Source organism: Mustelus asterias, chromosome 16 (genome assembly GCF_964213995.1).
Source record: "Mustelus asterias chromosome 16, sMusAst1.hap1.1, whole genome shotgun sequence".
In the NCBI taxonomy this organism is placed as follows: Eukaryota; Metazoa; Chordata; class Chondrichthyes; order Carcharhiniformes; family Triakidae; genus Mustelus; species Mustelus asterias.
This window is the reverse complement of record NC_135816.1, coordinates 73,359,512-73,383,412: the sequence shown is the minus strand read 5'-3', so window position 1 is coordinate 73,383,412 and position 23,901 is coordinate 73,359,512. Positions and strand designations below refer to the sequence as shown.

Genomic DNA, 23,901 nt, shown 5'->3' with positions numbered 1-23,901 from the left:
ACGACTGTTCCCAGCCCAGCGCAACTGTCGAGATGAAGTTAGCACTGCTGGGCAATTACCAGGTAAACCTTTACGTGTGAACTTCCTAGAGGATTTCCCCAGTGTTTCCCCCCCAAATGCAACACTGGGCAACCAGGAGGTTATCGGCCATTATTTACTTTCTTCATTAGCTGTAAAGTGAGCCATTGGTTTTAAATGAACGAGTGATCAAAATCCCAGGTCCCTATCCTGCTCAGTTACATCCATCACATTACATTTTTAAGTGCATTTCACATTCTTACTGCTTGTACCTAATTTCAGTTCCACGTTGTTCGATATTGAGGTCCAACAACCATCTCTGCTTTTCAATGTAGCCTAAACAGATCACTTTGGATGACTGCAGCGAGTTATGTAGTGGCAGTGTGAAATGCATTTCTGAAATGTAGAAAAATATCTGCTTCTCAGCCCAATAAAAATGGAGGAAATTGGTTAAACATAACTACCTCTTTCTCAATCTCAGGAAAAGAATGCAAAAACTGAACCTGAACTGAAATTTGCTCTCTTATCAGACCTGATAGTTCCTGACAACCTATTTCTATCATTCGTCAACAAGGCTCAAACTTCCCCTACAACTCAGGTGAAGTTCACAGGCATGCAGTTTAGAAACATAGAAAAACTACAGCACAATACAGGCCCTTCAGCCCACAAATTTGTGCCGAACATGTCCCTACCTTAGCGATTACTAGGCTCACCTATAACCCTCTAGCTTACTAAGTTCCACGTACTTATCTAAAAGTCTCTTAAAAGACCCTATCGAATCCGCCTCCACCACCGTTGCTGGCAGCCGATTCCACGCACCCACCACCCTCCGAGTGAAAAACTTATCCCTGACATCTCCTCTGTACCTACTCCCCAGCACCTTAAACCTGTGTCCTCTCATAGCAGCCATTTCAGCCCTGGGAAAAAGCCTCTGACTATCCACTCGATCAATACCTCTCAACATCTTATACATCTCTATCAGGTCAGCCCTCATCCTTCGTCTCTCCAAGGAGAAAAGGCCGAGCTCACTCAACCTATCCTCGTAAGGCACGCTCCCAACCCAGGCAACATCCTTGTAAATCTCCTTTGCACCCTTTCTACAGCTTCCACATCCTTCCTGTAATGAGGCGACCAGAACTGAGCACAGTACTCCAAGTGTGGTCTGACCAGGGTCTTATATAACTGCAACATTGTCTCACGACTCCTAAACTCAATTCCTCGATTGATCAAGGCCAGTACACCATACGCCTTCTTAACCACAGCCTCAACCTGCACAACGGCTTTGAGCGTCCTATGAACTCGGACCCCAAGATCCTTCTGATCTTCCACTCTGCCAAGAGTCCTACCATTATTATATTCCGCCATCCTATTTGACCTGCCAAAATGAACAACTTCACACTTATCTGGGTTGAACTTCATTTGCCACTTCTCCGCCCAGTCTTGCATCCTATCAATGTCTCGCTGCAACTTCTGACATCCCTCCACACTATCTAGAACACCTCCAACCTTTGTGTCATCAACAAACTTACTAACCCACCCCTCCACTTCCTCATCCAGGTCATTTATAAAAATCACAAAGAGTAAGGGTCCCAGAACAGATCCCTGGGACACTCCACAGGTGACCGTCCTCCATGCAGAATATGACCCATCTATAACCACTTCTGTGGGCAAGCCAGTTCTGGATCCACAAAGCAATGTCCCTTGGATCCTATGCCCCTTCACTTTCTCAATAAGCCTTGCATGGGGCACCTTATCAAATGCCTTGCTGAAGTCCATATATACTACATCTACTGCTCTTCCTTCATCAATGTGTTTAGTCACATCCTCAAAAAATTCAATCAGGCTCGTAAGGCATGATCTGCCTTTGACAAAGCCATGCTGACTATTCTTAATCATATTATACCTCTCCAAATGTTCATAAATCCTGCCTTTCAGGATCTTCTCCATCAACTTAGCAACCACTGAGGTTAGACTCACTGGTCTATAATTTCCAGGGCTATCTCTACTCCCTTTCTTGAATAAAGGAACAACATCCACAATCCTCTGGAACCTCTCCCGTCTCCAATGATGATGCAAAGATCATCGCCAGAGGCTCCGCAATCTCCTCCCTCGCCTCCCACAGTAGCCTGGGGTACATCTCATCCGGTCCCAGCGACTTATCTAACTTGATGCTTTTCAAAAGCTCCAACACATCCTCTTTCTTAATATCTACATGCTCAAGCTTTTCAGTCCGCTGCAAGTCTGCACTACAACCACCAAGATCCTTTTCCATAGTGAATACTGAAGTATTCATTCAGTACCTCTGGTATTTCTTCCGGTTCCATACAAACTTTCCCACCGTCACACTTGATAGGTCCTATTCTTTCACGTCTTATCCTCTTGCTCTTCACATACTTGTAGAATGCCTTGGGGTTCTTAATCCTGCCTGCCAAGGCCTTCTCATGACCCCTTCTGGCTCTCCTAATTTCCTTAAGATCCTTCCTATTAGCCGTATACTCTTCAAGATCTCTAACATTACCTAGCTCCCTGAACCTTTTGTAAGCTTTTTTCTTCTTGACTAGATTCATTACAGCCCTTGTACACCACGGTTCCTGTAACCTACCATAACTCCCCTGTTTCTCAGGGGAAAGTGACAAAAGAACTTCAAATTTTTGTTTATTTTTCTGAATATGACATAATAAAAAACAGCCTTCACATACAAAAAATGGCCAGATTTCATTAATTAATATTCAACACACCTTAATTTGTCACTTGGGTTTAGGAAAAGTTCCGTGACGATTGCATGACATTTTAGTACAAAACCACATGAAATGGGAAAAACATTCAGCGCTACAATTACAGATTCTGTCCTTCCAAAACGGCATCTATGGAGATCAATGTACTTATGTTGGTGACTGCTGCGAGATCAATTGAATTGAACTATTGAACAAGCGTATTAGATTAATATTTCAGCATTGAGCCTTAAGTGTGATTTTTTTTTCTCCAGCACACATCAAGAACATAAGAACTAGGAGCAGGAGTCAGCCATCTGACCCCATGATCATGCCTGATCTTTTCATGGCCTCAGCTCCACTTACCCGCCCGCTCACCAAAACCCTTAATTCCTTTACACTTCAAAAATGTATCTATCCTTACCTTAAAAACATTCAATGAGGTAGCCTCAACTGCTTCACTGGGCAGGGAATTCTGCAGATTCACAACTCTTTGTGTGAAGAAGTTCCTCCTCAACTCGGTCCTAAATCTGCTTCCCCTTATTTTGAGGCCATGCCCCCTAGTTCTAGTTTCACCTGCCAGTGGAAACTACTTCCCTGCTTCTATCTTATCTATTCCCTTCATAATCTTATATGTTCCTATAAGATCTCCCCTCATTCTTCTGAATTCCAATGAGTATAGTCCCAGTCTACTCAGTCTGTCCTCATAAGCCAACCCTCTCAACTCCGGAATCAACCTAATGAATGTCCTCTGCACCCCCTTCATGGCCAATATTTCCTTTCTCAAGTGAGTCCAAAACTGTACACAGTACTCCAGGTGTGGCCTCACCAGCACCTGAACAGCTGCAACATAACCTCCCTGTTTTTAAACACCATCCCTCCAGCAAATGAAGGACAAAATTCCATTTGCCTTCTTAATTACCTGCTGCACCTGCAAACCAACTCCTTGTGATTCATGCACAAGGACACCCAGGTCCTTCTGCACAGCAGCATGCTGCAATTTTTTACCATTTAAATAATATTCCATTTTGCTGTTATTCCTACCAAAATAGACAACCTCACATTTACCAACACTGTACTTCATCTGCCAGACCCACGCCCACTCAGACTATTTATATCCCTTTGCAGACTTTCAACATCCTCTGCACACTGTGCTCTGCCACTCATCTTAGTGTCATCTGCAAATTTCGACACACTACACTTGGTCCCCAACTCCAATTCATCTATGTAAATCATAAATAATTGCGGTCCCAACACTGATCCCTGAGGCACTCCACTGGTCACTGATCGCCAACCAGAAAAGCACCCATTTACCCCCACTCTTTGCTTTGTTAGTTAACCAATCCTTGATCCAAGCTCATACATTACACCAAGTCCAGTGACAATATTTATACTGCCTGAAATATTGGAATATTGAAATATTGGCACACATGAGGACGACCTCAACCGGGATCTTGGGTTCATGTCACACTATCTGTAACTCCCACGACTTGCCTGGGCTTGCAAAATCTCACTAACTATCCTGGCTGGAGACAACACACACCTCTTTAACCTGTACTTGGCCCTCTCTCCACTCACATTGTCTGCACCTTTAAGACTTGATTACCTGAAAAGACTCGCATTCCAGCCATTATCTTGTAAATTGAATTTGTGTCTGTATATGCCCTGTTTGTGAACACAAGTCCTCAGTCACCTGATGAAGGAGCCTGAGACTCCGAAAGCTTGTGCCAAATAAACCTGTTGGACTTTAACCTGGTGTTGTGAGACTTCTTACTGTGCTTACCCCAGTCCAACGCAGGCATCCGCTCATCATGAAATATTGGAACACAGATTCTAAATTCTCTGTTTGCCATTGAATGCTTGTTCTTTGAAAAATAACTTTGCATGTGACGGCACAAGATTAATTGCTCCTTAATCTCTGCCGCTCGCTCATGTGGTGAAAACATAATGATGCACAGTATACCTCCAAATTCTTGGCCAATGAGCAATGATCAAAATGGACAGTTCACCTTGTTGCAATGTTGAAATTTACTTGCAAAGTAAAAGGTGCAAAATAAAATGCAGATATGCCAAAGTTCACAAAATTAACAACACGGCAACAATATGCCACTCAGCCGCTATGTGTCTCTTTTACCATTCTTAGCAAAGCACTGTGGTGGTTGGGTGCTGAGTAATTAGCCTGCGCAGCTGTCACTAAAACACAACTGGGCTAAAAACAAAATTCTGAAGTGCATCATCTTTTGAAAAGACAAAGCAAGCTTGTTGCACCCGACACAGACATTGCTTCTCAACTCTCCATCCAAAGTATCCACTTGTCTTTGGCTGCTTCTGTTTGTTTTGTTACCAAATTTCCTGTATTGGTAGCCTTTTCTTTTTTTAATGCTTCCACATTACAGCAGCTGCTTGTTTGGAATTTTTTTTGCTCCTTTTTGATGCTGGAAAAACTCAGCAGGTCTGACAGCATTTCCTGACAGATCCCCTGTTCATACTTTGAAAAAGCTCTGCTTTCCTCAACTCCAACTCTGTCTATGCGCTGGCTGCACTGATTAATAGCCTGGAGCATGGTCATTAGCACTTCAGTAGTGTGTGTTGGCAAGCAGGCAAAATATTAATATCACATCTACTTTGACTGCGAAAAACATCATCTGGTTTAAGGAAAAATGCTAACGGCTAGGTGATGGAAATTTAAAATTGATTTTTTTTTAAACTCTTCATGTTTGCCAAAACTCGAGCGGAGTCATTTACTAATTCTGAAGTCAGGGTGTCAAAATTTCAAAAATTAAAACTGATCAAATGATTTACTTAATTGAACAATGAAGTGTGTCATCTTTAAAATAAAAGCACTCTTACTCCCGAGTCAAAAGATTAGGGATTTATGCAAAACCATAGATTTCAGTCCATGATCGAGGATGGCACTTCAGTTCAGTCCTATGGGAGTGCTGCATTGTTAGATAGACTTAGGGTATGTCAAGCCAAGACCCTATCGTAGGTGGATGGAAAAGATGTTGTGGTAATATTTGAAGAGCAGGGAGTTAATCTAGAACAAGATCATTTGGTCATTCTTTCGCTCTGGGAATCTGGGCTGACACACCAGCCTAAATAACACAAAAGGTTAAAAAAAGAAAGATGTCGTTGAAGTTTGCAGCAGACATAGCCTGGAGGCATCTTGGCTTGTGCTCAAGGATGATCATGATGTTGTTGGTAAACAGTTACTTGGTAATACAGAACTTGAATATTGCTGAAAAGAGATACATGCTGTCAAAGCTTTCTATCTTGCACTCATCAGGACAATGGCAAATTTCAAATGATCACAATTTATTCTACATGAAAAAATGTGAGTGCTGATTGGCTGACAAGTGAACTTAGAGTGGCAGGCATTGCTGTGAAGAAAAGAAGGGGGAACTATAAGCTCACCAAACTCCTGGGTAATTCAAAAGACAGTAAGAAGTCTCACAACACCAGGTTAAAGTCCAACAAGTTTATTTGGTAGCAAAAGCCACTAGCTTTCGGAGCTACACAGGGTCTGCTCAGATGAGGAGGATCGCAACAGACACCTCCAGACGCTGAAGGATGCCCTCGAGAACAGGATATGGCGCTCGACTCATCAATCTACAGTTCCGATGCGCCACAGCGAAAAACCGCACCGACCTCCTCAGAAGACAAACACGGGACATGGCGGACAGAGTACCCTCCGTTGTCGAGTACTTCGCCGCAGCGGAGAAGCTACGACATCTTCTCCGGAGCCTTCAACATGTCATCGAAGACGACAAACATCTCGTCAAGGCCATCCCCACACACCCACTTCTTGCCTTCAAACAACCGCACAACCTCAAACAGACCATTGTCCGCAGCAAACTACCCAGCCTTCAGGAGAACAGTGACCACAACACCACACGACCCTGCCACAGCAACCTCTGCAAGACGTGCCGGATCATTGACACGGATGCCATCATCTCATGTGAGAACACCATCCACCAGGTACACGGTACATACACTTGCAACTCAGCCAATGTTATCTACCTGATACGCTGCAGGAAAGGATGTCCCGAGGCATGGTACATTGAGGAAACCATGCAGACACTACGACCACGGATGAATGAACACCGCGCGACAATCACCAGGCCAGAGTGTTCTCTTCCTGTTGGGTAACACTTCAGCAGTCACGGGCATTCGGCCTCTGATCTTCGGGTAAGCGTTCTCCAAGACGGCCTTCACGACACACGACAGCACAGTGTCGCTGAGCAGAAACTGATAGCCAAGTTCCGCACACGAGGACGGCCTCAACCAGGATCTTGGGTTCATGTCACACTATCTGTAACCCCCACGACTTGCCTGGGCTTGCAAAATCTCACTAACTGTCCTGGCTGGAGACAATACACATCTCTTTAACCTGTGCTTAACGTTCTCTCCACTCACATTGTCTGTACCTTTAAGACTTGATTACCTGTAAAGACTCGCATTCCAATCATTATTTTGTAAATTGAGTTTGTGCCTTTATATGCCCTGTTTGTGAACAGAACTCCCACTTACCTGATGAAGGAGCAGCGCTCCGAAAGCTAGTGGCTTTTGCTACCAAATAAACCTATTGGACTTTAACCTGGTGTCGTGAGACTTGAAACATATGCCAGCTCAAGATACAATGAAGTAATTATCAACCAATCAAGCAGTTAGAAAGGGAGTTTTAACCAATATGGAACAGTGCCAGAGCTGGAAAAGGGCATGAAGAAAGAACCTGTAAGACCCTAAAGTGTGCATCAAGGAGGAGAAGAAAATAGACTTTAATCAAAATATGAAGAGCGCAGTTGACCAGAGGAACCCAGTGTTCCACAGTGAATCTGACTGCTTATACTGCCTTTTGCTAACTATCACAATTTGGACCGACTGTAATAAACTTAAATTTGGTGAAATTTATGAAAATACACTCTTAGCCAATGTGGTAGGCAGCTAGTTTAAATTGAAACACCCTTTTAGATTAGCTCTCCCAATTAGAAGTTTGGACTAAGTTTTGCAATTAAATTGAAGTAAACCTCAGATCTTACATCGCCACTGCTCTCTGGGAAAGAGAATTCCAAAATCTATCAACTTTCTCAGAAGAAATTCCTCCTCATCTCCATCTCGATGGGACAGCCTTATTTTTGAACTGCCCCTCCTAGTTCTAGAATCCTCCATGAGAGAAAACATCCTCCCAATGTCTACCTTGTCAAGAATCCTCAGAATCTTGTATGTTTCAGTAAGATCACCCCTCATTCTTCTATACGAGTATGAGCTCAGCCTTTCCTCATAAGGCAACCCCTCCATCCCAGAAATCAGCCAAGTTAACCATCCCTGAACTGCCTCCAATGCAGCATATCGCTCTTCAAGTACACAGACTAAAATTGTACACAGAACTCCAGGTGTGGTCTCACCAACCCCTTTACAGCTGCAGCAAGACTTCCCTACTTTTATACACAATGCTCCTTCCACAAAAAGTCAACATTGCATTTGTCGTTCTAATCACTTGCTGTAGCTAACTTTTCTGTCATTCATGTACAAGGTCACCCAGATCCCTCTACTGCACCATTCCAATAAGATCACTTTCTGTTCCTATCTCACTTTTTCCCACTATACTTCATCTGTCAATTTTTTTGCCCACTCACTTCACCTATCTACAGGCGACAGGGTGGTACAGGGGTTAGCACTGCTGTCTCAGAGACAGGGACTGATCCCCACCTTGGGTCATTGTCTGTGCAGAGTCTACACGTTCCCTGTATCTGCATGGGTTTCCTCTGGGTGCTCCTCCCAGTCTGAAAGGCGTGCTAGTTAGGTGCATTGGCCATGCTAAATTCTCCCTCAGTGTACCCGAACAGGCATTGGAGTGTGGCGACTAGGGGATTGCCACAGTACTTCATTGTAGTGATAATGTAAGCCTACTTGTGCCACTAAGAAATAAACTTTAAACATCTGTTTGCCAACTGGAAAATGACCTATTTATCCCGACTTGCTGCTTCCTGTCAGTGAGCCAATTCTCTATTCATGCTATCTGTGCTACTGCTACTGGGCGGCACAGTGGTAAGCACTGCTGTCTGACAGCGCCAGGGATCCGCGTTCAATTCCAGCCTTGGGTGACTGCCAGCGCGGAGTCTGCACATTCTCCCTGTCTCTGCATGGGTTTCCTCCAGGTGCTCCAGTTTCCTCCCACAGTCTGAAAAACGTGCTGGTTAGGTGCATTAGCCATGCTAAATTTTCTGTCAATGTATCCAAACAGGCGTCGGAGTGTGGCGTAGGGGATTTTCACACTAACTTCATTGCAATGTTAATGTAAGCCTACTTGTGATACTAATAAATAAACCTTAAAAATATTAAACATCTCTTTGCAGACACTTTGTATGCTCATTACAAATTGCTTTCCGACCCATCTTCGTATCATTAGAAAATTTGGCTACAATACAGTCTTCCCTTTCATCTATGTCATTAACACAGTCAATAAATGGTTGAGGCCCCAATGCTGATCCCTGTGGCATACCACTCGTTACAGTTTGTCAACTGGAAAATGACCTAATTATCCCGACTCGCTGCTTCCTATCAGATAGCCAATTCTTTATTGATGCTATTTGTGCTACTGTCATGCCCAGTAAAAATATGCCTGATCCATAACTTTAAAATATAGACTATAATCAGTTTGGAATCTTCCGGAAGTAACGTTCTTTTTAAAAATGAACGCTTTTTAACTGTTGACGGTTATGTGACTTTTGCGATTTCAAGCTCAGTTTCCGAAAAGTTCCTGATTGAATAACCAAGCCTCCAGCTTGAATAGACATGCCAAGAAAGCCCACATGTAGGACATACACCTGCTATCATTTGTGGACTCATCCAAAATCAAAATCTGTAGACCCTCAGATTCTGTATCCATGAGCTTGATACTCAACAAAAGCAAGCTACGGAAACCAGTTTATCATAAATGAGTATGATCAGCACACCCTCATCGATTCTCTACCATGTAGCAATGGCTTCTAGCTTTGAACCATTCTGGGTGCACAATTTTTGATCATGCGTTGCCTGGTCAAAACTGTCTTCAGATAACAAATTGATTAGCGCAAGAACCAGAGAGAGAGACTGGTGAGTCTGCAGAGAACAGAGCAACTGCAGAAAAAGGCACTAAAGCAGACTCCTGTTAAAACCTGGAGACAGCTCCCAGCCATTCCTTTTTAAAGTCCACCAGCACAGAAATATGACCTTCTTGTAGGAAAATCACAAGTAATTAACTTTGTGATCTGCTGCAAAAGCCATCTCTGAGGAAATCCTGCACCAAAACAGCTTTTTGACTCCAGCTATTGAAACCACCTGGATCAGCTGTCAGCAGTGAAAACACTTTCTTCAACAGACCCACAACAAATAAGACAACCTAAATACCTGACTCACAAACTGTACCTTTGTCACCAATTGGTAACAGTGCAATAGCATATTAAACTGTACCTGGTGTGAGGGCATGCACAGTGAAAAAGACAATGTTTGGACTTTCAGGGTCAATATGTGAATAAAGAATCCTCAATATAAACCCACGAAAGCTTGTTGCTGGTATTTCAAAATTGACCATATATTCTGGTTTTCTTCTCCAAAAATGCACTGATTACCAAGTAGTTTAACTCGTTAAGCTATAAATTTAATGCAATACTTATATCTCCCCAGTACCAGTTTAAACCACTGTCCATGTTTAGAGGGATAAAATCTTAAAAACTTACCAATCACCTACATGCCTCCCTCATGAAAGCCTTGAACGGAGGCAGAAAAAGATACAAAATGCAGCGCCGTCTTCCCCCCTCTGCGCCAATTCCCCTTCTCTGCCAAATTCCCAAGTTAGCACTCTTACTTTGTAACACTGTGCTCCCTCAAACTATGCAAAAGCAAAACCTGTCTACTTTGAAAGAGATTAACACCGATTCACTTTCAGTTGATCAACAGATAGCAGAAACTGCCTGGCAGTGACAGTTAAGTAGGCTCTATAACTAGCTTGCAGTTTTAGATGTCAGAGTCTGACGACTAATCGAAATTATAACCCAAATAAAACTTGAGATTCCCAGCCACTTGTACCTCGTCACACTCAGGCCTTGTCAAACTCTGTGCTCCCACACAGAGAAACACTGAGGCCCAATTGCCAGGGCAAGGGCAGCAACATTTCTTAAAGGCACAGCATCATCACAATTTACCCATATTATATTCCATTTACCAGTTTTTCCCATTCACTTACTGTATGTCTCTTTGTAGCCTCCTTACATCCACTTCACAATTTACTTTCCTACCTATCTTTGTGTTGTCAGCAAATTTAGAAACCATATCTTCAGTCCCTTCAACCAAGTTATTTATATAAATTGTAAAAACTTGAGGACCAGCAGCAATCCCTGTGGCACACCACTCATCACATCCTGCTAATCAGAAAAAGGCCCATTTATGCCTACCATCAGCGAGTCGATCTTCAATCCATCTTGATACGTTACCCCTCACACCATGAGCTTTTATTTTACACAATAGTCTTTTATGCGGCATCTTGTCAAATGCCTTCTGGGAATCTAAGTACAGTACTCACCATTTCCCCTTTATTCACAGCACGTGACACCTTTGTCAAACATAAATTTGTTAAACGTAAGTTCCCTTTCACTAAACCATGTTGACCCTGCCCAATTGCCTTGAATTCTTCGAAATACTCTGCTATAATGTCTTTAACAATGGCTTCTAATATTTTCTCTCTGACATATGTTCGGCTAACTGGCCTGTAGTTTCCTGCTTTGTCTCCCCCCCCTTTTTGAATAAAAGTGTTACATTTGCTATCTTCTGATCTAATGCAACCTTACCTGAATCCAGGTAATGTTGGAAAATTTAAACCAACGCATTTACTACCTCATTAACCACGTCTTTCAAGGCCTTAGAGTGAAGTCCATCCAGATCATGGGATTTGTCGGCCTGCACACCCAAACATTTGCTTAATACCACTTCCCCTGTGATTGTAATCTTCTGGTGTTCCTCCCTCCCTTCCATTCCCAGCTATTTCTGGGATGCTGTTATTTCTGCCCTTTATAGTGAAGACAGATGCAAAATACCTATTTAATTAATCTGCCATTGCCCTTCTTTCCATTCCTAATTCCCCAGACACTTTCTATAGGTCCAATGCTCACTTTGTTAACTCTTTTTTTAAATTTAAAGATGTACCGAAACTCTTCCTTTCCGGTGAGCTTGCTCTTGTACTCTAGTTTGTCCCTCCTTTTCAATCTGCCAGTCTTTGATGTTCTTTATGCTCTTTCCAATCTTCTGACCTGCCACTTGCCTTTGTACAAATATGTTTTTTTCTTTAATTTTATTCTGTCTGTAACTTTTTTAGTTAACCACTGATGATGGACCCTCCCCTTCGAATTTTTCTTCCTCATTCCAATGTGTCTATTCTATGTATTCCAAAATATCCCTTTAAATGTCTGCCACTGAACATCTGTTGATCTGTCCCTTAAGCATGTTTGCCAGTTCACTTCAGCTAGCTCCGCTTTCATGCCGTGGCATGGTAGCACAGTGGTTAGCACTACTGCCTCAGCACCAGGGACACGGGTTCAATTCCCGGCTTGGGTCACTGTCTGTGTGGAGTTTGCACATTCTCCTCGTGTCTGTGTGGGTTTCCTCCGGGTGCTCCAGTTTCCTTCCACAGTCAAAAGATGTGCGGGTTAGGTTCATTGGCCATGCGAAATTGACCCTAGTTTCAGGGGCATTAGCAGGGTAAATATGTGGAGTTACGGGGATAGAATCACAGAAACCCTACAGTACAGAAAGAGGCCATTCGGCCCATCGAGTCTGCACCAACCACAATCCCACCCAGGCCCTACCCCCATATCCACCCACTAATCCACGCATCTCGGGACACTAAGGGCAATTTTAGCATGCGATAGGATAGGGTGAGATTCTTGTTGGTGCAGGCTCGATGGGCCAAATGGCCTCTTTCTGTACTGTAGGGATTCTATGCCCTCACAAATTTAAGTTTAAAATACTGTATTGGACACACACTTCACTCCCTCAAACTGAATGCAAAATTCAATGATAAATCGTTGCTACGTTGGGGCGTCTTTACTATTAGGTTATCAACTAATCCTCTCATTGCACAATACATCAGGTCTATTTCTGGAACCAACCAGAGCCTATACATCTTGTGCTAAGAAACTACCCCAAAAATGTTCTGTGAACTCATCGATGCTATCTTTGCCCATCTAATTTTCCCAGTCGAAATGGAGAATAAAATCCCCATGGCTATTGCAGTACCTTTCTGACAAGCTCCCATCTTCTCTTTTATACTCTATCCTCCCGTATAATTACAATTTGGGGGCCTCCACACCTCTCCCACAAGTGATTTTTTTGCCTTTATAATTTTGCATCACAACCCAAGCTGCTTCCACATCCTAGTTTCCTGAACTTGGGTCATCCCTGTCTAATGCATTCATTAACAAAACGACCCCTCCAGCTGTTCTTTGACTTCCTGTCCTTCCTATATGTCATATAGGCATCAATGTTCAGGTTCCAATCTATGCCATTCTGGAACTGGAATGGAGGTAAACATGCCACTGACAAGCAAGCTAACTCCTAAACAGGTCAAGCAACTTAATCCTGAATTTGAAGGACACCTCAAGCTTAACTGGTTCTGAGCTACAATCTGTTCAAAAAAGGCAATGGATTCAAACTATGGATCAGTTCGAGAATTCACTGGACAGTACAGCACCCTTAAAAGAATGGGAGAAGGCTATGAGGACCATAAAGCTCACCAGAGAAACAGGATACAAAGATAGATTTTCAGTCACATAATTGCTCACATCAAAATTATACACCCTATCTACTTTTTCTCAAATGATTCACTACTTAAGTTAAAATTCCAACTTCTCCTCTCCTCCTTTGAGGGCAGTAACTTGAGCTGAGCTGTGGTTCACACAGGGACCATGATACCAGCTGGAAGCACATCCAAGTGGTCATTCTTCACACATGAGTCATCATGGTGTGAATAGCAATAGGCTGGAATTCATGAATGACATCACAGTCTAGCTTGATACTCCTTTTGCGTCCAAATAAATACTTTTCCTCACAGAGTTCAATGAATAGCCATCAGAAACAGGAGCCACAGTTGATGTTACTCCTATCTGAACATGGGCACTGAGACTAACGATAGAAGTTGCTCTCAGGGAGCGAATGATAAATATTTCTAATCAATTACATTAAATAATACCTGCTCTACAATTGTTGAAAGCTTAACCTGAAAGATGTCCACAAGTAAAAGGTAATCGAGCAAAACGGCCACAGGCCGTTGAGAAAAGAAAATCGATTGTTTAACTTCTACTCTCTGTACCTCCTACCTGTAAATGTGGTGGGGCCATAGGTGGTGGCATTCCTCCTGGTGGTGGTGGAATTGGTGGCATACTGGGATCGAATGGTGGTCGCCCAAAAGGAGGGCGTGGAGGGGGTCCTCTCATCATTGCAAAAGGCGGAGGTGGTGGACGTACATGAAGTGGTGGTGGACCCCGCAGCATAGCATTTGTTGGAGGAGCTGGACCACGGAATCGTAGTGCTTGCTGGTGTGCCATCCTAACAGAGGAGATAAAACAAATAGATTTGACATAATTACAATAAATTTATAGGTAACACTGCAAGGATTACCAGGAGTTTTAAATTATGAGGTTTCTTCCTGTCCTTGTCCCTCTGCAGTATGATTCCATGGGTGCCAGCCACCCTCCAATAGCATGACATCAAATGGCTGTTATTCATTCAGCACTGCCGCCTTAGAATCAAACAAATGATCCTGTCTTAATCCAATATCCACAGACATGCTACCTAGCCGACCGAGTTCAATATTGGTTACAATATTGACTGAGACTGATTTTTAACTCCCAATCCAACTAACGTAGCAAAAATCAGGAATCAAACCTGGGACCCTGATCTTTTTGGACACTGCCACAAAAAATAGTGAATTTACACACTTAGAAAGATGGAAAGCCCTTTAAGTCCATAGAATAGCCCCAATTTTGAGGCACTCTTACTGTACATTTGAAAACATTTGCTGTTTTATTGATCTCTTATGGATTGAAATAAGGACAAGGAACATAAAAAGTTGCAATAAAAAGACAAAGAGTGGGTTTCCTCCGGGTGATCCGGTTTCCTCCCACAGTCCAAAGATGTGCGGGTTAGGTTGATTGGCCAGGTTAAAATTGTCCCTGAGATGCGTAGTTAGAGGGATTAGCGGATAAATATGTGGGGGTAGGGCCTGGGTGGGATTGTGGTCGGTGCAGACTCGATGGGCCGAATGGCCTCCTTCTGCACTGTAGGGTTTCTATGATTCTATGACATTTTTCCCATGTTTTAATACATTAACACAAATTTAGAGGATAACAAAGCTACTGTAAAAATCTACAAGGAGTCTTGACCGCTTATCAAATTCAAATTAGAGCATCAAGTGACACTAATCAATCTGAAACAAAAACATAAAATGCTGGAAATCCTCAGCAAAATTTGTTTTTGTTTGCGATTTCCAGTATCCATGGTTTTCAGTTTTTCGCTCTGTAACCTATCTGCTCCAATTCAGCAAGTACTAAATGTCAAAACCATTCACTAACAAGGACAGCAAAAAGGCATTTTTGCTATCTGAACCCAGGATAGAAGAGAGACACTACCACTAGTGACGCGGTGACACAAGATAGCCCACTAAAAAACAGAAGGGTTATCTTGTGTTTATGGGGTAAGAGAAGTACGGCTTTAAGATTAAATATTTTATTCAGTTTTATCCATTTCAGATGCACTATCATCTCCTTCAAGATTCCCAATATCGTACTTTTAAATAATCCCATCAGAAATTTATGGGTGAAGAATGAACATAAAAATAATGAATTCTTGGAATTAATATCTGTTGATTCTAAATACTTTATCTAGTTCTCTTTTCATTTTTACAGTCAAAAGGGAAAATAATAATGTTACAAACTAGAACAGTGGCGTAGAATCAAATTCCAATGTTTGGGACACTTGATTTTGGGAAAACCACATCAGATGACATGGAAATAAAACTGAGTAAGAATTGACAGAACTTCAAACTTGGATATTTGAAATTAGTGCAAACTAGAAACAAGGTACCTTGAGGGCTCTAATGAATCAATCTTATTAAATGCATTTATGTTCCAGGTCCCTACTCCCATGCCAGCTTCTTTATTGGTGTACAGCTCCAGTGATGGCCGCAGCACTTCTGCACCTCAGCCAAGTGCTATTTCATCACATGTAATTTACAGCACACTGTTGCCTGAAGCCAGTTATCATGCCCCAACTGTTGTCCTTGCTCAGATCACTTACCTCAGCACAGACTGGATACTGAACTTGGAAGCCTCCGGTCTGTGCATCCCAGTGCCATGGAGTGTGCTCATTTACACTTGCTAACAGAACGCTGCCAAATCACTTGAGGAGAATTACATCAGTCAGCTGCTGCAAAGAGCCATTGGCCAATCACTACCCACCTCAAGTTGATAACCATCAAAATTGAGCCTAGGTCCTTGTAAGCATGTCTATTTAAACTATGTCTCCGACTGAAGGTCACTGTATTTTATAGGAGAACATGAGCTGAAACAAAAAAACTAAAAGGAAGGCTCCCAAAGCACAACAGCACATCCTGCCTCATGCTGTACGAAGTGATCGAACTCAAACATGGTTGAAAATCAGCTAAATCTTATAACATGTTGACTGACAATCAAAATAGCCAAGTGTATCCGAAAGTTAAAACAGTATACCCACCAGTTACCCTCCCCCTCAAAAAATATAACAGCCTATGAATATCATTGCTAAAAGTACCATCAGTTCTCTGCATTTTAGCACTTAATGTGCTGACATACTGAATTTTCCAAGGTCACCAGCAGCCCTCTGGAATATCAGTTGGTTAGTCATCAGTCTCGACACTAAATGTCTGCAAGACATTTGACAGGATCAATGGATCAATGCTTTGCGCTCACTAACAATTTATTTTTCCCAATGGTGTCAGTCAATGATAAAAAAGATTCAGAGACTATTAGGGGCCGGACTGCAAGCCCCTCCCATTCGCCACTACAGCCTCCACATTGATTTAGCTGATCTCTGCTTTGATAGCAACGTAAACAGCAATTGAATCGGGAATCTACCTGGTCTGTGAAGGGCAGAACCCAACAAGTCATGCTTTTACCAAGGGGACTTTTGCTTTTAACATCCCAAAGTTTGTTCACCTCCCCATGCATATGCACTAGTAAAATTATTTAAGGATGAAGGAAGCAACAGGAATAAACAACACCATAATAGTATCTGGAGAGAGGGGGAGAAAACGAATACTGCCAGAGTCCAAGTCAATGGTCATTATCTATCTTAATCTCCAGAGCACCATGTTTAATCAAGTTTGACCCAATCCTTTGTTTTTTTCATTATTTCTTCTTAGGACACTGTCAATAGTGGCAATGCTACATTTATAACCCAACCACATTTAATTCAAGGGCATTAGAGCCTACCATGTATTATGAGTCTACAGGCTCGTGTTACGGGTGGTGTGTTTCTTCCCTAAAGCTCACATGAAAACTGTGTGGGTATTTACAACAATCAGGCTGTTTTTTGTGGGCCATTTTAATGGAGACCACAAGTTGCAAGATTCATCGAGTTTGATTTAATGTCATTTATACTCTCAATCCCTATTTGCGAGTCTGGTACTATATAACCACGATAGTGTTGCATCAGTCATGTTTCATACTGAAGAGGAGTTTTTTTTCGGGAAAGATTTGTCATTTAAACTCTCACTTTGGGAGTAGAGCAAAGTTTCATCAAGCAAAGCTAATAAATTATTTGCGTTAAGGGTCTTTTCACGTCATCTGAATGATTCTTTTGATAAGTTCTAATTTTCTCCTTATGATCCTTACTTATATAGTTCTGGAATGCAGGTACCCTCAACCAGTGGTAACTCCTGTTTGAGCCTTAACACAAGGCTGTAATTCTGTCTTGAGACAACATGCACATCCAGCAAAGGTCACAGATGGCTGTGATGAGCAATAGAAAAACAACCGATTCCATATCTCAAAACACAAGTCAATGATGCTGCTGTCCCTTCAGAGATCAACTACCAGTGAGGGAGGTGGGTCAGAGTGACTCATGGTCAGAAATAGAATATATCCAAGAGGGTCAAAGAAGCAGTGCATTTGCCCTTGTCTGCATGGAATTTAGCAAGGCTTTTGACATGGTTCCACATGGTAGACTGATCAGGAAATTAAAATTTCCTGGGAAACTCATGAAATGTGGAAAGTTAGATCCAAAATTGGCTGTGGCACGAAGCAAACAGTTTTTTCCTGTCTGGAAGGCTGTTTCCAGTGAGGTTCTGCAGGGTTCAGTGCTGCACCCCTTGCTGTCTGAGGTGCAGTGGTTATGATCGCTTTGTAGATGACCCAAAAATTAGCCATGTAGTTGAGTGAAGAAGAAAACTGTCATCTGAAGAAAGCTATCAATGAATCAGGCTGGTGGGCAGAGAAGTGACAAATGGAATTCAATCCACAAAAGTGAGGGAATGCATTTCTGGAGGACAAACAAGGCCAGGGAATATAATAAACAGTTGCATTGCAAAAACTGTGGAGGAACAGAGGGACCATGGAGTGAGTACACTAGTGCAGATTCCTGAAGGATTCCTGTTGGACTTTAACCTGGTGTTGTGAGACTTCTTACTGTGCTTACCCCAGTCCAACACCGGCATCTCCACATCATTCCTGAATGTAACAGGACAGGCAGATAGATAGTCAAGAACATATATAAGAAATCTTTTTCTTCATTGACTGAGGCAGAATGTGTAAGAGCAAGCAGGTTCGGCTAGAACTGCATAAAACACAATCGCGACGCCAGCGACAGTACTGCATACAGTTTTGGTCACTACATTGAGAAAAATGTGATCTCACTGACGAGAGTAGAGAAAGGATTTGAGAAGATTGAAGAAATTGATCATTTTAGCTGAGGAAAATCTGAATAGCCTCAGGTCGTTTCCTTTGGAACACAGAATCTCTACAGTGCAGGAGGAAGAATTCGGCCCATCAAGTCTGCACTGTCCACAATCCCACCCAGGCCCTACCCCCATAACCACTTGCTAGTCGCCCTGTCACTAAGGGCAATTTAGCATGGCCAATCCACGTAACACTTCGAACCACGGGTGGAAACTGGAGCACCGGAGGAAACTCAAGCAGATATGGGAAGAATGTGCAAACTCCACACAGACAGTGACCCGAGGCCAAAATCGAACCCAGGTCCCTGGCGCTGTGAGGCAGCAATGCTCACCACTGTGCCACCCCAACAGAGAGAGACTAAATGTACAAAATTATGAGGAGTCCAGATAGAAGGAGCTATTTCTGTTAACAGAGAGATCAGGGGAATAGGTTTCAAGTGATTGGTGGAAGGATGAGTGTGGAGTTGAAGAGAGTGGTTTTTCACCCAGAGGATTTGTCAAAACTAGGATGCTGGGAACACATGAAGCAAGTGTGGAATACAAGGAAAGTAGAAATTTGAGTAAGGAGGGCTAAAATGGGTCACGAAAAAGCATTGGCCAGCAAGATTAAGAAAAATCCCAAGGCTTTTTATACATATATAAAGAGCAAGAGGGTTGGCCCACTCAAGGACAAGGTAGGGAATCTATGCGTGGAGCCAGAGGAAATGGGTGAGATATTAAATGAGTACTTTGCGTCAGTATTCACCAAGAGAAGGACTTGGTGGATGATGAGTCTGGGGAAGGGTGTCGATAGTTTGAGTCATGTTGAGATCAAAAAAGTGGTGGTATTGGGGTTCTTGAGAAACATTAAGGTCGACAAGTCCCCAGGGCCTGATGGGATATACTCCACAATACTGAGAGAGGCAAGGGAGGAAATTGCTGGGGCCTTGAGAGAAATCTTTGTATCCTCACTGGCTACCTGGTGTTGTTAAACTTCTTACAGGGGAGGTCCCAGAAGACTGGAGAATAGCCAATATTGTTCCTTTGTTTAAGAAGGGTGGCAAGAATAATCCAGGTAATTACAGGCCAGTGAGCCTTACATCAGTGGTAGGGACATTATTGGAGAGGATTCTTCGAGACAGGATTTACTCCCACTTGGAAATAAGTGGCCATATTAGTGAGAGGCAACATGGTGAAGGGCAAGTCATGTCTCACTAACTTGATTGAGGTTTTCGAGGAAGTGACGAAGATGATTGAGGGTAGGGCATGGATATTGTCTACATGGACTTCAGTAAGGCCTTTGACAAGGTCCCTCATGGCAGACTGGTGCAGAAGGTGAAGTCGCATGGGATCAGAAGTGAGCTGGCAAGGTGGACACAAAACTGGCTCGGTCAAAGAAGACAGAGTAGCAGTGGAAGGGTGCATTTCTGAATGGAGGGCTGTGACAAGTGGCGTTCCTCAGGAATCAGTGCTGGGACCTTTGCTGTTTGTAATATATATATAAATGATTTGGAGGCAAATGTAACTGGTTTGATTAGTAAGTTTGTGAACAACACATAGGTTGGTGGATTTGCGGATAGCGATGAGGACCATCAGAGGATACAGATCAGTTGGAGACTTGGGCAAAGAGATGGCAGATGGAATTTAATCCGGACAAATGTGAGGTAATGCATTTTGGAAGGTCTAATACAAATAGCAAATATACAGTAAATGGCAGAACCCTTCAGAGTATTGATAGGCAAAGGGATCTGGGTGTATAGGTACACAGGTCACTGAAAGTGGCAACGCAAGTGGAGAAGGTAGTCAAAAAGGCTTATGGCATGCTTGCCTTCATCAGCCGGGGCACCGAGTTTAAAAATTGGCAAGTCATGTTACAGCTTTATAGAACCTTAGTTAGGCCGCACTTGGAATACAGCGTTCAATTCTGGTCACCACACTACCAGAAAGATGTGGAGGCTTTGGAGAGGGTACAGAAAAGATTTACCAGGATGTTGCCTGGTATGGAGGGCATTAGCTGTGAGGAGAAGTTGGAGAAACTTGGTTTGTTCTCACTGGAGCAACGGAGGTTGAGGGGAGACCTGATAGAAGTCTACAAGATTATGAGAGGCATGGACAGAGTGGATAATCAGAAGCTTTTTCCCAGGGTGGAAGAGTCAATTACTAGGGGGCACAGGTTTAAGGTGCGAGGGGCAAGGTTTAAAGGAGATATACGAGACAGATGTTTTTTTTACACAGAGAGTAGTGGGTGCCTGGAACTCGCTGCCGGGGGAGGTAGTGGAGGCGGATACGATAGTGGCTTTTAAGGGGCGTCTTGACAAATCCATGAATAGGATGGGAATAGAGGGATATGGTCCCCAGAAGGGTAAGGCGTTCGAGTTAAGTCGAGCAGCATGGTCGGTGCAGGCTTGGAGGTCCGAAGGGCCTGTCCCTGTGCTGCAATTTTCTTTCTTCTTTGATGGTGGGGGCCTGGAACTCCATGCCTGAAACTGGTGGCAGAGGCAGAAACCTTCACCACATTTAGAAGTCACTAGATATGCACGGATCAAGAACTGAAAGGCAAGATTAGACTGGACAGTTTTTTTTAACTCCAGACAGCATGAACACAATGGACCAAATGACTACCTTGTCCCTCTGTGTACAGAGGGACAGAGATAAGCTGCAGAGCTTATCCAAAGATGTGCGGGTTAGGTTGATTGGCCAGGTTAAAAATTGCCCCTTAGAGTCCTGAGATGCGTAGGTTAGAGGGATAACGGGGAAATAAGTGGGGGTAGGGCCTGGGTGGGATTGTGGTCGGTGCAGACTCGATGGGCCGAATGGCCTCCTTCTGCACTGTAGGGTTTCTATGATTTCTATGAGAGCTGGGCTGAGAGGTGGCAAATGGAGTTTAATGCGAAAAAGTGTGAGGTGATTCACTTTGGAAGGAGTAACAGGAATACCGAGTACTGGGCTAATGGCAAGATACTTGGTAGTGTGGATGAACAGAGGGATCTGGGTGTTCATGTGCATAGATCCCTGAAAGTTGGCACCAAGGTTGATAGGGTGAAGAAGGCGGACGGTGCGTTAGCTTTTATTGGTAGAGGGATTGAGTTTCGGAGCCAGGAGGTCATGCTGCAATTGTACAAAACTCTGGTGCGGCAGCACTTGGAGTATTGCGTGCAATTCTGGTCGCCGCATGATAGGAAAGATATGGAAGCATTGGAAAGGGTGCCGAGGAGATTTACCAGGATGTTGCCTGGTATGGTGGGAAGATCGTATGAGGAAAGGCTGAGGCACTTGAGGTTGTTTTCGTTTGAGAGAAGGTGGTTAAGAGGTGACTTAATAGAGGCATACAAGATGATCAGAGGATTAGATAGGGTGGATAGTGAGAGCCTTTTTCCTCGGATGGTGATGGCTAACACGAGGGGACATAGCTTTAAATTGAGGGGTGAGAGATATAGGACAGATGTTAGAGGTAGGTTCTTTACTCAGAGAATAGTACATAGAACAGTACAGCACAGAACAGGCCCTTCGGCCCACGATGTTGTGCCGAGCTTTATCTGAAACCAAGATCAAGCTATCCCACTCCCTATCATCCTGGTGTGCTCCATGTGCCTATCCAATAACCGCTTAAATGTTCCTAAAGTGTCTGACTCCACTATCACTGCAGGCAGTCCATTCCACACCCCAACCACTCTCTGCGTAAAGAACCTACCTCTGATATCCTTCCTGTATCTCCCACCACGAACCCTATACTTATGCCCCCTTGTAATAGCTCCATCCACCCGAGGAAATAGTCTTTGAACGTTCACTCTATCTATCCCCTTCATCATTTTATAAACCTCTATTAAGTCTCCCCTCAGCCTCCTCCGCTCCAGAGAGAACAGCCCTAGCTCCCGCAACCTTTCCTCATAAGACCTACCCTCCAAACCAGGCAGCATCCTGGTAAATCTCCTCTGCACTCTTTCCAGCGCTTCCACATCCTTCTTATAGTGAGGTGACCAGAACTGCACACAATATTCCAAATGTGGTCTCACCAAGGTCCTGTACAGTTGCAGCATAACCCCACGGCTCTTAAACTCCAACCCCCTGTTAATAAAAGCTAACACACTATAGGCCTTCTTCACAGCTCTATCCACTTGAGTGGCAACCTTTAGAGATCTGTGGATATGGACCCCAAGATCTCTCTGTTCCTCCACAGTCTTCAGAACCCTACTTTTGACCCTGTAATCCACATGTAAATTAGTCCTACCAAAATGAATCACCTCACATTTATCAGGGTTAAACTCCATTTGCCATTTTTCAGCCCAGCTTTGCATCCTATCTATGTCTCTTTGCAGCCTACAACAGCCCTCCACCTCATCCACTACTCCACCAATCTTGGTGTCATCAGCAAATTTACTGATCCACCCTTCAGCCCCCTCCTCTAAGTCATTAATAAAAATCACAAAGAGCAGAGGACCAAGCACTGATCCCTGCGGCACTCCGCTAGCAACCTGCCTCCAATCCGAAAATTTTCCATCGACCACCACCATCGATCAGACAGCCAGTTACCTATCCAATCGGCCAACTTTCCCTCTATCCCACACCTCCTCACTTTCATCATAAGCCGACCATGGGGGACTTTATCAAACGCCTTACTAAAATCCATGTATGTGACATCAACTGTCCTACCTTCATCAACACACTTAGTTACCTCCTCAAAAAATTCTATCAAATTTGTGAGGCACGACTTGCCCTTCACGAATCCGTGCTGACTATCCCGGATTAATCCGCATCTTTCTAAATGGTCGTAAATCCCATCTCTAAGGACCTTTTCCATCAATTTACCAACCACCGAAGTAAGACTAACCGGTCTATAATTACCAGGGTCATTTCTATTCCCTTTCTTAAACAGAGGAACAACATTTGCCATTCTCCAGCCCTCTGGCACCATCCCCGTGGACAGCGAGGACCCAAAGATCAAAGCCAAAGGCTCTGCAATCTCATCCCTTGCCTCCCAAAGAATCCTAGGATACATTTCATCAGGCCCAGGGGACTTATCGACCTTCAGTTTATTCAAAACTGCCAGGACATCCTCCCTCCGAACATCTATTTCCTCCAGCCTATTAGCCTGTAACACTTTCTCTTCCTCAAAAACATGGCCCCTCTCCTTGGTGAACACTGAAGAAAAGTATTCATTCATCACCTCGCCTATCTCTACTGACTCCATACACAAGTTCCCACTACTGTCCTTGACCGGCCCTAACCTCACCC

The 23,901-nt window shown here is 43.4% G+C and overlaps 1 protein-coding gene across 3 annotated transcripts in view; it reads right to left on the bottom strand.

Annotated features, from left to right (window-relative positions):
• The window catches only part of LOC144505246 (transcription elongation regulator 1-like), a 116,713-nt gene that overhangs the window by 78,505 nt on the left and 14,307 nt on the right, over positions 1-23,901 (bottom strand). For all 3 annotated transcript variants that reach the window (XM_078231276.1, XM_078231277.1, XM_078231278.1), the window contains exon 2: positions 14,078-14,306. In XM_078231276.1, coding sequence (XP_078087402.1) covers positions 14,078-14,306 — 229 coding nt within the window. The remainder of the gene's footprint in view (positions 1-14,077; positions 14,307-23,901) is intronic.